Source organism: Populus nigra, chromosome 10, assembly GCF_951802175.1.
Source record: "Populus nigra chromosome 10, ddPopNigr1.1, whole genome shotgun sequence".
Classification (NCBI taxonomy): domain Eukaryota; kingdom Viridiplantae; phylum Streptophyta; class Magnoliopsida; order Malpighiales; family Salicaceae; genus Populus; species Populus nigra.
The window spans coordinates 13,096,695-13,114,689 of NC_084861.1; the positions used below are offsets into that span (position 1 = coordinate 13,096,695).

Here is a 17,995-nt window from a genome sequence, read left to right on the forward strand (position 1 = left end):
GAATTCTTAAAAATAAATCACTGAGCATGTGAACTAGAAAAAAATGTAGCTATTCAATAACCTTTTCTTTTATTTGTTTTTTTCCAGCAAGACACCCTCTTCTCTCTGAGCATGTGAACTAGAAAATCAACAAAATGATTTTCAAACAAAAATTATTTTCTGTGAAATTTTAGATTGAACTTGTGGTTTCACTTGCTTTTTTATCCCAATACTCTTTCTCTGGATTTTATTTTTATATTACAAATCTTACTACTAACTCATTAAATTGACCATAAAAAAATCAATATGAGAGAAAACACCAAAACTTTATTTGATTTTGTCAAATTAAAAATTAATAGAGCTTATCATAAAAATCTCATATCAAACCGATCATAATAAATCATAAATCATCAAGCTTAACTCTGGACCAAACCTATTGTAAAACGATAAGATTAAAAGGAAAACAAAGTCAGGTGACCAAAAAAAAATTTGGAAGGATTCAATAAAAAAAAATCAGTAAAATTAACTTAAATTTTATCAAATCAAATATCAACCGAGCTACCATTTACTTCTTGATACTGCAAGAATCTTGTACCAAGTTAATTAAAATAGACTGTAAAGATCAATTATAAATTAATCTAATATAAAAATATCAAGTTAAAAAAGAAATTAACGCGGCTCACTGTACAACAGTGTTTCCACCCAAGTTTTTATAAGTATATTAATAATAATCGATAATGTTTTATCTGCTCTCTGCGAGTGACATGCGTGCTTTCTCTGAAAACAGATTTGTAATCAAACGCTCCAGTTCTTGAAAGTTGGATTAAAAAAAAATGTTCAATTTATATGGCCAGACAGGCCCCTCGTCGTTGAAAGGTGCTTGCCATATGACAGGAAAAGAGTGAGTTGACGTTACAAGCACTGTCTGCTCGGGGAGAAATACGTGTTTCATCGTCCGCCAATAGACTCCGTGCACATTTCTTTATCTGTTAATAAATTCTCACTGGCAAAACTTCACATGAATTTCAATCGAATAATCAATGCTAGCTGCATAGATCGGCCATGGAAGATCTGGAATATTTATACTGGATTTAAAGAGTCATTGTCTGGCACAGTAATATTTATATTTATCCTTGTAACTTTCTCCGAGCATTACAAGACCAAGAGTAAGAGTAATCGGCCTGCGCATACCTTAAATAGTTTTACAAGTTCTGAATTTAATAATTATATATATCTTTAATGATTTTAAAATTTATAAAATTTAAATTGATAATTTCTAGAAAATAAATTTAAAATTTAATCAATTAAACTATATCCTAAACTATTATAATCGCCTATATATTGACTTGACATGCGATGATTATTGTCTATATCTTCACGATAAAAATGCAAAGAAAGCTCTTTACAGTGGAACGCAACCCACCCAGACAAAGGGACTCGATATGCCTTTGATATTTTTATGACCATGAACGACAAAAGCATCCACGTACCGCGCAATCCGCTAGCATTATTTTTGGTGGTTACGTCAGCCTTTGCTCCATCGGGTAATGGATAAAAATGATTTTGCAGGCACGTGAGGCAGCTCAGATATTAAAATTATAGATGACGAGGATCACGTGACCTGTCATTTGGGGTGGAATTAGAAATTTTGATTTGTAAGGGCTAAATTAGAGAAACAATTGTAGACGAGTAAGAATTTTAATTGTTTTTTTTATTTTTAAGGATAAAAATCTAATATACTGAAGAAAGGGACCGAAATTTTTTGTTCTTGCAGGTCCCTGCCCCTGCCTGTCAGTGCCTCACCAACCCATCTCTAAAGTCTAAACACGCTCAGAATTGTTGATCTACTTGCAAGATACATCCTGAATACCATGAACAATCTGATTTTCCTGTTTTCATATATATATATATATATATATATATATATATATTCCCATATTCCCTTCCTGTTAACTTATGTTATCTTCTATCCTAAGGTTTCAGTGCTTTTATTTTACTCTATCAGTATATAATCAGCGAGACCAAGGGAAAAAATAATAATCTAACTAAGTGTGTGAATTAAAAACTAGTGCGTGAGAGGTCAATTAAAGCTTCGAAAATTGGAAGTGCAGACAATGAGTGCTGGAAAACCCAGGCATGTCGTTGCGAACATGTTCATGAACCTGTGCTCCCATTGATTGCTTTCGGAGATATTTACCTCGCCGAGCACTCCTTGTACACAAATGCTGATTCCTTTCGGGAAAAGCTACCGTAATAAAATGATTTGGTATAGATTGATCTTGATAAAACAGACCGAAAAAACCCTTTAAAATGGACTAGAAATTTTTCCTCCAGAATAGATCCTGCAAATATACGTATCCTGAATCCACAATACAACAAAGAGCTCAAAAAAATAGGCTCAAGCAACCCGAGCCTAACTCTCTAAAAAACATGAAACATGAACTCGTGCTGGGTCGCCTAGCATAGACATGACATGCCCAACCTTTTCAGTTTTGGGTGTGCATCCTAGTACCTTCATCGGCTCAGGAGCGTACCCCGAGCTTAGCATGCATAATAAGTTATAAAACAACAAAACATGTGAACTATAAATATATAATAAAACATCCAGAATAATAATTCATAATCTTTTTATTCTCAGCATTTTTAATATATATATTTTTAAAGTTTATATTTTTAAAATATCATTATATTTATTATCTCTACAGAATTACTAGCTTTACAATTGGAGAATCTTCAAGTCCATTAAATAAAATTTTTTATAGGTATTAATTACAAACCATCTTGATTTACCAAATATCAAGTATAAATTCTTAACCAACTTGATCAGAAAAAATAAATGAGATTGTTATGACCACTTAACTAACCAATTATCCAATTTGAAAGCCCGGTTCTTTGAATTTTTTAGAATATCATTATTTTAAAATGTTATTTTATACTTTGAAATGACATATTTTTGGAAGTAAAGCGAGTTTGATAACAATGTTGCAAGAAATACTCAATAATCAAGATTTAGTTTTTACTTTAAATGAGTTTTCTAATTAATTAATCAGTAGAAATCATGTTCTCGCCACTTAGTTTGCTGGGATAAATCAGGAAGCTTGAACAACTAATTCACTACAAACTATACAACTATGCAATAAAATATTCTAATCGGAAAAAGGAAAAAATTACTTGGAAAAACAATAAAAGATATTTATACAATTTTTCTTTCCACTGCATGATTAATATACCCTCACATCAAAACTTATAGCAAAAAGAAAAAACGAAAAAGAAAAAACGCAAACCTCAAGATCTAACATGGGAGTTATAATCATTTTCTTGGTTTTTAAAATTTAATTTCCGAGAGTAAAAAAATACTGGCTATAAAATATATTAATTTTATACATTTAAAAAAAAAATACTCGATAAACAATCTCTGTTACAATTCTAAACTGGACCTTATTTGAAAGACACAGTGCTCTTGACATGTAAACAATGTCAGGGAAAAACATGTTGAAATATTTATCTGCAAAAAATACCAGACTTATTCTTAGAGACGAATGTTAATATAAACATCTAGCGGATGGTAAAATAGAATAATGAGAGCAGGTCACAAGGAGAGGTAGGAAATCGAGAGAAATTCAATTGCTTCTCTGCTCCCCGCCCCTGGTTTTTTCACGTCGGCAGCAAGGAATTGAACCGGAGTTCAATGCCGTCCTTTTCTGCCATTCCTTCTGCGCTGCCCATTCAATCTTTCTTTTTTCTCTCATTAAATTCTTTGTTATGAATTTATTTAAGAAACAGATCTGCCCAAAAGCATCCCAATTTAATGGAGGTGATATGAGGGAAGTGGTGGCAATTTACACGGCTAAGAAACACATGACATCCCTCTACTGTTTAGAGTTGTTCAAATCAAACTCTCTACTTTAATATTGTCTCTGGAATCGTAGTATGATGTTTTTTAAAAGTTATTTTAACTTTTAAAAGGTTTCAAGTTAATGTTTTTTCGATAATTTTAATATATTAATATAAAAAATAAAAAATTACTTAATATATTTTTAAATAAAAATACTTTAAAAAATATTATTTGTCAGAGTACTAAATACAAACTAAATCAGAGCGGCAACTTTCCAATAAAAGGTAATTTCAGCCCCTCCGTGGCTTCATCCGATATTGTTGCCATTTAATTGTCTAAATGAATGCCACGTGTTATGACGTGATTGAACAGAGAATTTCAATTTCTCTGTAATCGGAAGTAAAGGAGCTGATATGATAAAATATAGGGTTTGGTTTGATCAAATCTGCAAATCAGGGGACGACATTCATTCTGAACCCAGTTTAATTTCTCGTGGACTTTTACTGGGAAACAAATTTTCTGGTGACTTTAAAACTCGACCAGTGTATAATTTCCAAGGATTACTAGGCCCTTTAGCACACTGATCTCTCAGCCATACAAAAATGAGATCTACCAAACAAGTTCTCTCGATTTCGAGTGCTGCGAGCTGGCAACCAGGATTGATTTGAGCACGCGTCCAAATGGGCAATGGAAACTAGCCCGACGGACCGAACAAATGGTATGGTCTGAGCTCTCTCTCGCATTATCATATTCATAAGATAAAGCGACAATCTACCGGGGATAAATATAATTAGATATCGACGAGGTCCAAACAAATTTCACATCGAAATAAACCCTTTCATGATTAAGTTTTGAATCCAAGTTAGTATTGTAAAAATAAGCTGCTCGCGAAATGAAGAAATGTATTAGTTGTGCTTTAAAATAATTTTTATTATAAAATATATTAAAATAATATTTTTTAAAATTATTTTTGAGATTAACATATTAAAATGATATAAAATAATTAATTTTAATTTTTTTTAAAAAAATATAATTTCAACCGTTTTATAAAATTATTTTTAAAAAAATATTCTGTGAATTACATGTGTTGGGTGACAACGCTTACTTTGTAAAATGATTTTTTATTTAAGTAATGACGACATTTAGCATGTAGATAACACTAGCACGTAGGCCTGTGGTGGTGTTTTATATAAGTGATGATGACATATGTAACAACATGGATGGTTGCTAGCAAGTAACATGTAGATAATGCACCGTGCACGTAGCACGTAGATGCACACCTGCCGAGCATGTAGAGGATTGTTGTAGCACGCACGTGGTAATAAAAACTACGCGTGCTACACACATTTATTTAGAAAATAAATGTATAGAAAACCCAGAGAGATGAAGGTAAATAAACGGAGTAGGCCGGGGTAAAATGCCCAGCCCACGGCGAGCTGGTCTCCGTGATTTTTTTTATTTTAATAATTCTGTACGGATTACGGTTGGTTTTTACTTAAAATTATATTAAAATAATACTTTTTTATTTTTTAAAAATTATTTTTGATATCGTATCAAAATAATCTAAATATATAAAAATTAAAATATTTTTAAAATATAAAAAAATAAGGTTACAAAAGCATAACAAGGATCTGGGCTTAGGCTTAGGGGCTCTCAAACATGTTATGGGGCCTGGGGCAGTTCATGGACCAAGCCCTAATACTTAGTTGTTAACCCAATCAGAGTCGATACCCACTCAAACCCAACTACGAATTATGCTGGACACTATAGATGGATCGGTCTCCCTCAACTCAGAATAATAATTAAATCCCACATTTAGCTACGAGTTCATCAACACCAACTCGGGAAGTTTTGTTTATTTAATTCATGGCAATTCTATAAGAGATTCTAGCCTGATGACTAACTTCATAAATTGCACTAAGCCTGTTCCCAAAAGGCCAGAATTTCCTAACAAATTTCCGATCATATTTCCTACCAAACTTACCTAACGTAAAGGAGAAAGATTCATAACAGCCTGAAAAGAAAGTTAAAATAACAACTTGCATTTTGTAATCACAAGGAGCATTGCCCCAAAGAAGTTAAGCAACCATATTTTCTTACAGGATTGCCCCAAAGAAGGCAAGAACATTTTCTAACCCACTTTTAATTCTCAAGGAGCTTTAAAACATTTTCTAAATCGCAAGTGTCTTCTAGCAAGCATCCCATGACGACAAGCAAATTGCAGCTATTCGGGACATTTTAGGCTGGTTAAGTCGAGGCATGGTTTTCTTCATACGGGCAATTACTTACGTATAGCCGAAAAACAACAACTTGGTGATTGTTTACTGTTCAGGGATGAAGCGTCTTAAATAACTCTACTGGCCATCTTGAGCGACTAGTAATATTTTTTCCTTCGAACCTATATATATATATATATATATATATATATATATACACACACACAAACACACACATACAAGCAATTGATTTCCAGGCGCCTAACTCTATCATTGTTGATTCAAGCATGGGAATGATGTCATAGATTGGGTAGCCTAACAGGATGGGCTTGGGAAATCTCGGCTAGCAGTTACATATTTTCTTACAGGATGATGCCAAGTAAGGCCGATGCGGTTGCAACTTGCACCAATTAATTTGGTACGAATAGGAACGATTCTTTCGCGCCGTTGTACATATTCGGAATTAGAAACATGCACTTCAATAAAGTAGCAAGTTCCATGACCATGCAACTTAACCTTCGATTAAGTTCTTGAAGCTGCAAGTTGAAGCTTGATCAGGGATTAAGTTTGAAAATGTTTCATCAAAATATCCGAGGACTCTTCCTATTTGATCATAAAGCATGGCAGATTGTTTTGAAAAAACTTGATTGCATGTGTATAGTTGTGTGTGTACACACACACAGACACACTACAAATTAAAATAAACGATGGATATCGCGAAAACAAATTCCAACCAATTTCCAATCGGAAAGAAATTATATGATAACTGCCACGCAAAATCTTACCAGTCGAAAAAACAGCTGGGAAAAATTCACCCAGCCAACGCTATCGATTGGAAGTAAATATATATATAATATTAAAATTCAATGGGGTTGCAAAGCTGTTATAAATCTACCAGCAAAAAAAATTCGCTGCTGAGTTGGTCGGTAACTGTCCGTCTTCCAGTGAAATATACATGGGTTGCTAAGTATGTTGGTGTATAACGAGATCCAGTCATAATTTAATTGATCAGTACAGTTTATGAAACATAATCATGGTTGACACAATTTTTGTTTGATGTCTTGACCTCCATTTTTGAAAAAACATTGACCAATATGTTTGGCATTTTCCGGAAGGCGTAGTAAAAAAAGTTCTGCCTGAAGGAATGCAGATGTACCTTGACTATTCTGTTTCCAACAATAACAATTTGAAGCCCAGCTCGTGATTAGATCACTTCTTTAAAATAGACGAATTAAACTCTGCATATCATCTGTTTTCAATCTCTAAATTCACATAACTTGACACGTTGCAAGCTAAATTGAGAGCAAGTGTACAGACAGCGGGAGAGAGTTCCAGAAACTACGACAAGAGAGCTCAAAGAAAATGTGAAGGGTGACTAAAATGCATGTAGCTAAACAATGAAGAAGCAGCAGAGGCTGAAGCCAGCTTGCTAATTCCCATGCAACAACGTGGAAGAGATTATCACATACTTTGCAAATCATCAGTCGAATTACATCACAATATATAACACACACGTGTACAAATGGCTCAAGTTATCAGGTTAGTAACCTAATTTTAGGAGTACACATGGAGCAGTCAACCTGGTATGATTGTTATATATAAAATTACATAAAGTTGTTGGGGTTAAGTAATCAATCTTTGTATGGTAACGTGGCGTACAATACTGCATATCCACGCAAGAGGCAGAGATTAATTATAAAGTATATAAGGGGTAGTTGTAAACTGATAAACCGTCTAATTTCAACCTTAGAGAGCAGTCAAGCCAACCTCTCTCGTAACCTTTTTAGCCCATAAAACCATTGTTACCTCGAGAGCAAATTAAGAACCAAACTAACATTTTGAACACACAAATATTATCCTCTCAAGATAGAAAAATAACAAAACACCAAAAACCCAAGCAAAAGAAAACCCCCATGGATTCAGTTGTTTCGGAGCTCGAGGGAACTCTTCTAAAAGGCGGAGACCCCTTCTCTTATTTCATGCTAGTAGCATTTGAGGCATCGGGTTTGCTTCGTTTTGCCTTGTTATTGATCTTATGGCCTGTGATTTGGTTACTGGATATGTTAGGGATGGGAGAATATGGGCTCAAGCTAATGGTCTTTGTTGCCATTGCGGGTGTTAGTGAATCGGAGATTGAGTCGGTAGCAAGAGCAGTTTTGCCAAAGTTTTACTTGGATGATATTGACATGGAAGCATGGAAGGTGTTTAGCTCATATGATAAAAGAGTTGTAGTGACTAAGATGCCGAGGATCATGGCTGAGAGGTTTGTGAAGGAGCATTTGCGAGCCGATGAGGTTATTGGAAGTGAACTTGTGATTAGTCGGTTTGGGTTCGCCACAGGATTTGTCAAGGGCAACATTATTGATTCTTATATTTCGAGTCGAGTCGCCAAACTGTTTATTGACGAAAAACCTTGTCTTGGACAAGGAAGGGTTACTTCTTCATTCCTATCTTTATGCAAGGTGAGTATTAGCAACCTCAAGCTAATGTGATTTAAGAAAATTAGTTAACTCGGTATCAATTAGCTTTCTTGGTTGAAATATAGTTTAGTTTTTTAAGAACTAAATTTATTTAAATTACTTGTGTTCAATGCATACAGAAAGAAGTGTAGTTATCACTATTCCCTAGGATCAAATTTTGGAATTTTTTGTCAGTAGTTGTGTATCAGGACTATGTAAAAAAATTAATTAAACTAGTTCACACAGTGTGTGTGTGTGTGTGTGTGTGTGTGTGTATAATTCAAGCCCGCTAGGCCACCAATTGTATAACAAATTAAGAACTGATCAATACTATTCCAGTTAATTAATTAATTAATTAGAGCTAACCCTCAAATCTATTTCTTGTGCTGTCAGGAACAAATACACCCCCCATGCATGACCAATCAAAAGCAGCAGCATGATCATCAGCTCGTCCGCCCTCTCCCGGTCATCTTTCATGATGGCCGCCTAGTCAAGCGTCCGACACCGTCCATGGCTCTCCTAATCATCCTATGGATGCCTATAGGCATCGTCCTCGCAGCAGTTCGGATTCTAGTGGGAATTATGCTACCGATGTGGGCTAAACCTTACTTGTCCAAGATGTTGGGTGGCAAAGTTATTGTCAAAGGCAAACCACCACCTCCCGCGTCCAGTGGCAATAGCGGTGTGCTGTTTGTTTGCACCCACCGAACCCTGATGGACCCTGTCGTCTTATCTACGGTGCTAAGACGTAAAATCCCAGCAGTCACATACTCCATTTCAAGATTATCAGAGATCTTATCGCCAATCCCCACCGTCCGATTAACAAGGATTCGCGATGTGGATGCTGATCAAATCAAACGAGAACTGGCCAGAGGTGACCTTGTGGTTTGTCCAGAAGGAACAACTTGTAGAGAACCATTCCTATTGAGATTTAGTGCACTCTTCGCTGAATTAACTGACCAAATAGTGCCAGTGGCAATGAACTATAGGGTTGGTTTTTTCCATGCAACTACAGCTAGAGGATGCAAAGCTTTGGACCCAATATTCTTCTTCATGAATCCCAGACCAGTTTACGAGGTGACTTTCTTGAGTCAGTTGCCAGTAGAAGCTACGTGCTCATCTGGTAAAAGCCCACATGATGTTGCAAATTATGTCCAAAGAATCTTAGCAGCTACGTTAGGATTTGAATGCACGAACTTCACCAGGAAGGACAAGTACAGGGTTCTTGCTGGGAATGATGGATCCGTATCGCACACCTCCTTTGCTAATCAACTTAAGAAGGTGGTGAGCACGTTCAAGCCCTTTTTTCACTAGCTATGGTGATATATGAGAATAAGATTTGTCTTGTATTTCTGCTTCAATTTATCTCTGGTTCATGTATTCTTTTCTTTCTATTTTTAATTATTGTTTAATTTGTAATTGTTGAATAATGTTCGATGATTGACTAATGTTAATCAGTTGTTTTTATGTTAACGTTAGCAATCCGTATGGACTTGGAATCACAAATATTTTGTTTTATTTGCAGCTGAGAATGTTAATTTATAATATCATTTTCTTTTTATTTATTTTTACATATTTTTAAATTGCTTCTGATTATTAGGATAATTTATTATTCATGGAAATCATGTATGAATAAAAATTATTCTGTAAAGTATTTTTATATCAAAATAATTTTTTAAAAAAATATATTTATTTTTTACATTAATATATTAAAAGGATGTGAAAATATAAAAAATAATTAATTTAAAATAAAAAATATTTTTTTATAAAAATATTTTTAAAATATAAAAACAAACGGGGTGTAAATATATTGCAAAATTTTTATTATTCATATGTATATTTACACAGTACTTTGTCTACGGTTTTTTTAATTTTTTTTGGCTTTAAGCACCTTTCTTTATGAAAATAAATAAATAAAATGAAGCTCCATTTCGTAAAAAGAAAAAACAAATATTAATGGATCTTGAAAAATCGATAATTAAGAAAGGCTGCTTCCATTTCATGCTCCCTCGAATAAAAATAAGGGAAATGAAAATCAATATCTGCGATGCCTTTTATTTTTAATGTATTCTGCTGGGCGAACAAGCCAGGCCCTGGTCCATCACGCTGGCATCTTATATGGACCACGACATAAGCGGACCATGATGCAGCAGGCACTTCCTTTCGACGAGGTATTATAATTATTATGGGCAACAGGCCTGCAACCCTGCAGTGCCTCGTAAAGCTATACATGGACCATTCTCTTTGGTCCAGGATCTAACACCTACTTTATTCCCACTCCTACAAGAGCAGAGACCATCTATTAATGAAAAGTAGTTTATTATAATTTGAGTTATTAATTATAATTTTTTTAATACACTGAGTTGCTCATAATTTAAAATTTGATTCAAATAAAATTTTAAATTGAATTAAAGAATATATTATTATAATAAAATCTAATTAACCTGGATTGAATCCTGACTTGATTTGATAAATCTTACTTAAATTTCATAAAAAAATTTTAAAAATAAAATTATATTGTTTTAATAAAAATAATTCACATGAATTGATCTATTACCTCTCTTTTTTCCAATCATTCCATGGATTTAGTTAAATAAATATGTTTTAAGCATTCTTTTTAAGATTTTTCTGTAAGTTCCAACTTGGAAAGATTAATAAGCCCACACAATAAACAAAACGCTACCCTTTTCTTCCATTGTCAAGGATTCGTTGCCAGCTGAGTTTTTGATATTGACCATAAATATTATGGTCCCCAGATATGTTTGTGGCATAACTTTGCCTTCATGGAATAACCTTGACGTCCTTGAGAATATTTGCTTCCTCGATTTGGTGGGCGGATTGGAAATTCAGCTGTTTTGGGCTGTTTGATTTCAATTGTTTGGTGAGGCAGTTTTGACATTTTCAATTGCCCATGGAGAAATGGCTATGGCGACCATTTAAGCCTACTGACTGGCTGTTATATTTTAAGGCTTGATGGGCATTCTTACAGGCACTCCAAACTTACAACTTTTTTTTTATTATTATTTGTTACAGAAGACAGGAATTTATGATATAACATTACCATTGCCCACTTATCATTTGTCATCTATCTATTATATATCTGTGACATGAACACGTCTAGATAGCTACCGCAATCTAGAACACCCTTGTACACGGCACATTACTGTCAACCACGTCCAAAGGAAAATCAGGTACATGGTTTTCTATCTGGGATAGAGAAATCATTATTTACAGAGTAGAGGAAGGGTCTCTAACTATACAGAAGCTTTATTAAAGGTGATCTTCCCTGTCGTGAAAAGGCAAGTGATCTTTATATATGAACAACGCCTCATGTTTGCATATATTCCGGTCAAGGTCGTAAAGCGATCATTATAAATACTACACAGGAAGAATATGTGAAGCGTTCTAAAGGGTTGTGGGAGCTTAGTTTGAAGATATAGGGAGTTGGTGGCAAGAGACCCTAGTAGAGAATCAAGGATATTTAATTTAGAAGAAGGAAAGACCAGAGAAGACTAGCTCTCTTGTAAGCCAAGTGCTAGTGGAAGCTTCTGTGCTCTCACCTGTCACGGTGAGCTTCGCATTTATCCAGAAACTCTCGGAGAAAAGAAAAGGGAAAGAACGAAAAGAATTGGCGACCAAATAATCGCAACGACCAGTCCCATTTGCTGTCGTGTGGAGGGATTGCATAAGATTTTTCTACAGTGCATCTATTAAGTCTTTTTTTTTAAAAAAAAAATTATGCTTTTTTTTCCAAGACAAACAATTGTAATGCCAAACACGCTACATGGGAAATACGATGTTTTTTTTTTCAATGCTATCATTGTTTTTATAAAAAAGAAAAGAAAAAGAAATAGTCAACGACACCTTATAGGCTCATACATGTCATGAGAGAAGGGAACATCAACTTAGAAATTCAATACTTGTTGTTCATCTTACACTCCACGAATTGTTTAATTTCCTTAAAACGAGATTTACGCTTATCGTGGAAAGGGGGAGTTCTGGGTTTTTATTGGAGATCAGCTGACCACGTGGAAACTCTCAAGGTGTCTTTTTCGCCATTTAAAATTTTATCGGCATCTTGCAAGTTTTGGAAAGGCTTTGACTGGATAATGAAGTAATCTGCTGTTTTAACACTTGAGCGTGCACAGAGGGAGGGACGGGAGGGTGCTGTTAAATTAATAATGGCTAGGATTTGATGAAAGGTCCTAATCTTCGACAGTAATTGTTCCGATTCGCATCATTGATGATGATTCCCCCATGTGTGATCATGCCGATAGAGATCAAGCCAGGTCAGAGAACCACCACAGCTGATCAACCGAAATTCTATTTTATTGATTAATTCAACCCAGCCATTTATTAAAATTGTATAATATGCAGAGCTATGTGCTCGGTGTCTTCTTCTACGTTTACAAGGATCAATAATGCAACCATTTACAAATTGCAGGCACCAGGATTAGAATTTTCTAAGAAGCAAGGGTTTTTATATCATTTATGTTTTAGATGTGATTTCGGAAAAAAAAATGAATTTTTTTTCTTTGTTTTAAATGATTTTTTTTGTTTTTAAAATTATTTTAATGTGCCGATATTAAAAATAAATTTTAAAAAAAATAAAAAATTATTATTTAATATATTTTTAAATAAAAAATACTTTAAAAAATAACAATAACAAATAACCATTAATAATAAATAAAGTTTTACACGGCAGAAGAAACCAACCAAACGCAGCCTTGCGGAAGGGAACATGAATTCATGCTATGGAGGTAGATGGTGACGTGTCATGGAAAAGACGGGTCCATCTTCTCTCTGATCATGACTCAGCAATGCCGCGGGTGCCACGTTTCATGGCCTATAAACGCGCGTGAAAACGCACGGGTTTGAAGTAGTTAGATAATACAAATATTACAAAGAGCTGGTTTTTTTTATTACCGCACATAGTTTGAAGATTTCCCAGGATATTCAATTCAACCCCCCCAAGCTTTCAATTGATATGCAATTTCTGCCCCGTAATTTTACAAGAATGGTAAGTAATATTTAATTATTTATCCGTAAAAATATCATACCTCGAAATGGAACCTCGAATGAATTATGATGCCAGTCAGCGCTCTCCACGTGTTGCACGTAGGAATATCTTTTAATATGCTCTGATTCTCATTCGCACTCGCCAAGTGGATTTTTTGGTGATGGATCGTATAGAAACATGATTCTTTTAAATTTTCTCTCCGTTATCATGGACTTCCAACTATTGTAGTTTTGCTTTAAGTTTTTTTTTTTTTTTAAAAAAAAGGAATCATGCTAGGTTTCTAGTGTATCCATCTCGATGCTAAAACTCCAAGAAGGAGGATGGTTTTTCTTTTTTAATATTTATTTTTATATTTCAAAAATATTTTAAAAAAATAATTTTTTTATTTTTTTACTTTAAATTAATATATTTTTAGTATTTTTAAATGATTTTGACTTGTTGATATCACAAATAATTTTTAAAATATAAAAAAAATATTATTTTAATATATTTTTAAGTGAAAAATACTTTGAAAAGTAGCTTCAATTACGGTTCCAAACAATCCTACTACTACAGTGAAGAGGATAAAATATTTTTCATGCTCTCACCGTGGTCATGTTCATCTTCTCTAGAGAATGAACTTGGGAATTTTACTTATGCAAAGGAATCTAGAAAAAAATCTACACGAACAAAGGAAACCATGTAGATTTTAGGTGGCATCCAGGCATGTAATTGTCGGTAATTTCCTCTTAAACATATCCATTTCCCTTGTGTTTTACATTTTTTTCATATAGATAAACATATAATTACGAGAACATTGGATGTTGTTGAGCCTTTTTTGGTAGGGAATAATTGCTAAACGCAAAGGTCTCGGACATGCATTCATTGTTAGCCAATATGACCCTAAAAGCTAACACAGCAAATAGTGGAATGTCGGGGGATTTACATTATTAATGCAGCTGTAATAATCTATTCGCGGTTGTTCTATGAAGATGGCTTGCTCCGGCGAAAAAGGCAACAAAATGTCGTGTCCACGACTGTAGATCAACCGTAAAGCTTGAAGTTTTAGAAGTCTTTTGATATCACTCATTTTTCCTTTTTTTTTTTTTTTGCTTTTGTTAGCAAAAACCAACATTCAATTGTAAAAAAAATAAAATTAAAATCAAACACGGTGATTTTAAAAAAAATATGCAAGTGATTGTTGGGTTTTGATATATGTTTTTTTGAAGTGAACAAAAACCAACATTCAATTGTAAAAAAAATAAAATTAAAATCAAACACGGTGATTTTAAAAAGCTATGCAAGTGATTGTTGGGTTTTGATATTTTTTTTGAAGTGAAAATGATTAAAATGAGAGAAGCTCTTACAATCATTATGGGAGTCATAAAGTATCAAAGTATTTCCTAACATACTATCTGGAATCTTGTAACCCGGTGGATTGAATTAAATTTACAGTGTTAAATCAATTTTATGTTTAAAAACCTTTTGAAGACATTAACTTGGATTTTCAACGGAATTCAAATTATAAAAAATGTGCAAAAATAAATAAAAATTGGGACTTTTTATCTGTTACAGTAATTTAGAATGAAAAATATTATTAAAAAATATTTTACATCATTTTAAATAAATATAAGGTTTTTTTAACAAAAATAAATGATTTTTACAAAGAAAATAAATTTTGAATTAAGAATAAAATAGTAAAAATTGTTAATTCAATTCAAATCAATTTATTCTCTCTGTTCAGGCTTTCTTTCATACATACATACATACATACATACATACAGGGCTGTAATTATACTCACCAAAAAAATAAATATAATTCAAATCAATTTATATATTGAGTTTAATTTAATACGTGACTTTATTGGGCTGTAACCTTAAAATACACCAAAACCTTCCTGTTGGAAGAATTCCAAAAAAAAAAGAAAAAAAAAAGAAAAAAAGAAAAAGGAGCGTTCCTTCCAAAACCCACCTTCCTTTGTTATACAATAATCAAATAGAAAAAAGAAAAAAAAGCACACCGAATCGAATCTGACTATACGAACCAAGAAATCCAACTAAACGTCCGTTTATATGTCACCAATCATCACACTACACGTGTCGCGTTATAACTACGCTAACTCCGTTTACACGTCTTAGCCGTTAAATCACCCCCCTCCACTCATGTAATCTCATCCCCTCCCATTTTTCTCTTTTAAAATAAGAACCCCAAATTTTCCCTTCAATTTTCTCTCCAACCAAACACCAAAAAGCTTTAATCTTTCACCAGATCTGATCCAAAATAAGTTTTGGATTTGTTTGAATTTGATGTCATCTCCAACAACGCCGTCTTTTTGGTGCTATGGATGCAGCCGTTTCGTTCAGGTTTGGAGACAAGACTCGTTAACTTGCGCAGAATGTGAATCCGGGTTCATTGAAGAAATCGAAAACCCACCGCACGTAATTCAAACAGAAATATCGAGTGACCGACACCGCAGGTTTTCTCCCGCTGCCGGAACCATGTTCATGATCGGTAACCGCTCAATCCCCCATAACCGGAACCGACGGGGTGGTGGCGCCGGGAGCGGAGACCGGTCTCCGATGAATCCTGTGATCTTGCTTCGTGGTGGGGCTGGAGGGGCGGCGGATGACGTGGTGGGAGACGACGGTGGCCGAGGTGGTGGTGGGTTTGAGCTTTATTACGATGACGGTGGTGGGTCCGGGTTGAGGCCGTTGCCGCCGAGCATGTCGGAGTTTTTGCTGGGATCAGGGTTTGAGAGATTGTTAGATCAGTTAGCACAGATTGAAATAAATGGAGGGTTTGGTCGGTATGAGAATCAGCATCCACCGGCCTCGAAATCCGCGATTGAATCGATGCCTACGGTAATTGTTAATGAATCCCATATTTTTACTGAATCTCATTGTGCTGTTTGTAAAGAGGCTTTTGAATTAGAATCCGAAGCACGGGAGATGCCTTGTAAACATATTTATCATACTGATTGTATACTTCCTTGGTTATCTATTCGTAATTCTTGTCCTGTTTGTCGACGTGAGTTGCCTTCTGGTGATGAAGATGGTGGCGATGGTGATAATGGGGTTGCGAGTCCGTTGCCTGAAGCGGGGAATGGGCAGGGAAATAACGAGGAGGAGGCAGTTGGATTGACGATATGGAGGTTACCCGGAGGAGGGTATGCGGTGGGGAGGTTTACAGGGGCGAGGAGGGGAGAAAGGGAGTTGCCTGTGGTTTATACAGAGATGGATGGTGCCTTTAACAATGGTGGATTGCCGAGGAGGGTATCTTGGGGGTCTAGAGGGGGTGGAAGGAGGGAAAATGGTGGTGGGGGTAGTGGTGGTAATAGACGGCTTGGTTTTGGGAGAGCTTTGAGGCACTGGTTTGCTTGTTTTGGCACGGGGCATAGTTCGAATTTGGATTCCAGAGTTACAGGGAGCAGTAGGCCATATTCAGTTTTTCGCAGTTCCTCTTCAATGAGGAGAAGAGACTGGGCTAGAGAGATTAACAGTGCAAGGAGACGGTGAGAATAAATTAACAGGAGTTGAACAAATGAATGATCTCTTTTTGGCTTCCTTAGGTGCTTGTTACTGAAATGTATATATGGAGATTTGAGAATGACTCCAATTGCGAGTTCAATTCATAATCTATCGAAAACTGATGGTTTGATGAATTGTGGAGGAACAATGCAATCTCAACAAATGACCTGCGAAGAAGCATTAGGAGCAAGGTACCTGAAAGATGTTTAGGGTCTGGCATTTGGAGAGAAACATTCTGGAGCAAGAAGGCACCTAACTATATTGAAGTGTCTTTAGCTAGTTTTCATGTAGTGAACTGTAGGCCTTGTAATTTATTTTTTTCTGTTTCTTTTTTAATTTTTCGTTATTTGGTATTTGTAAGTTAGTATCAGAACAGCAGTTGTTTTCCTTCTGTCATTCTTTTTCCAAGAAATCTATAAATTCTAGCACCTCTCAGTTTCAAGCATGTTGCACTTAGCTTTGTTTGGGACTGCTTCTTTATGCTTATCTTGATCAACCCTTGTGTTGAATCTTCTTGGAGTACTGGTTAGGAGGACATACTTCTCACCCTTGCTAGAATATAGAGGAGTGACCTTGGACTGATTTCACTATTGTCTCAACCTAAAGGCCAAGGGTGTTGAGCTCAACTGAACTCTTCATGAAACCCGTGTCACAGCAGTTCTCTTGGGTGTTTGGCAAGTGGGGTTTGCATTATATTTTTTAAAAAGTTATTTTCAATTAAAAATATATTAAAATAATATTTTTTAGATTTTTTTTAATTTTTAATATTAATATATTAAAATCATTTAAAATTTTTTAAAAATACCATTTTGATTTGTAGGTGAAAGTTTGAAAAAGTTTAACTTGCAAAAACAAACTCACTCAATAGAACATATCGCATCAAGTGATCAATGATTTTTTTAATTTTTTTTTGCTTTATAGACAAACATGTGCTGTCAAAGTTGAGCCTGGAATCCGAATTATCTGTCTTGCTCAGCTA

At 34.7% G+C, this 17,995-nt stretch overlaps 2 protein-coding genes across 2 annotated transcripts; both read left to right on the top strand.

The window, feature by feature from the left end:
* The first annotated feature begins 7,861 nt into the window (after positions 1 to 7,861).
* LOC133705846 (glycerol-3-phosphate acyltransferase 5-like) lies at positions 7,862 to 10,013 on the top strand. The gene is made up of 2 exons (XM_062131245.1): positions 7,862 to 8,492; positions 8,883 to 10,013. Exons 1-2 carry the CDS (start codon positions 7,944 to 7,946, stop codon positions 9,801 to 9,803), a joined length of 1,470 nt encoding a protein of 489 aa, XP_061987229.1. The 5' UTR covers positions 7,862 to 7,943; the 3' UTR covers positions 9,804 to 10,013.
* Positions 10,014 to 15,646: 5,633 nt separating this feature from the next.
* On the top strand, positions 15,647 to 17,302 carry LOC133705847 (probable E3 ubiquitin-protein ligase RHC2A). Its single transcript, XM_062131246.1, has one exon. The coding sequence runs from the start codon at positions 15,796 to 15,798 to the stop codon at positions 17,002 to 17,004; it is 1,209 nt and encodes a 402-aa protein (XP_061987230.1). The 5' UTR covers positions 15,647 to 15,795; the 3' UTR covers positions 17,005 to 17,302.
* Positions 17,303 to 17,995: the final 693 nt, after the last annotated feature.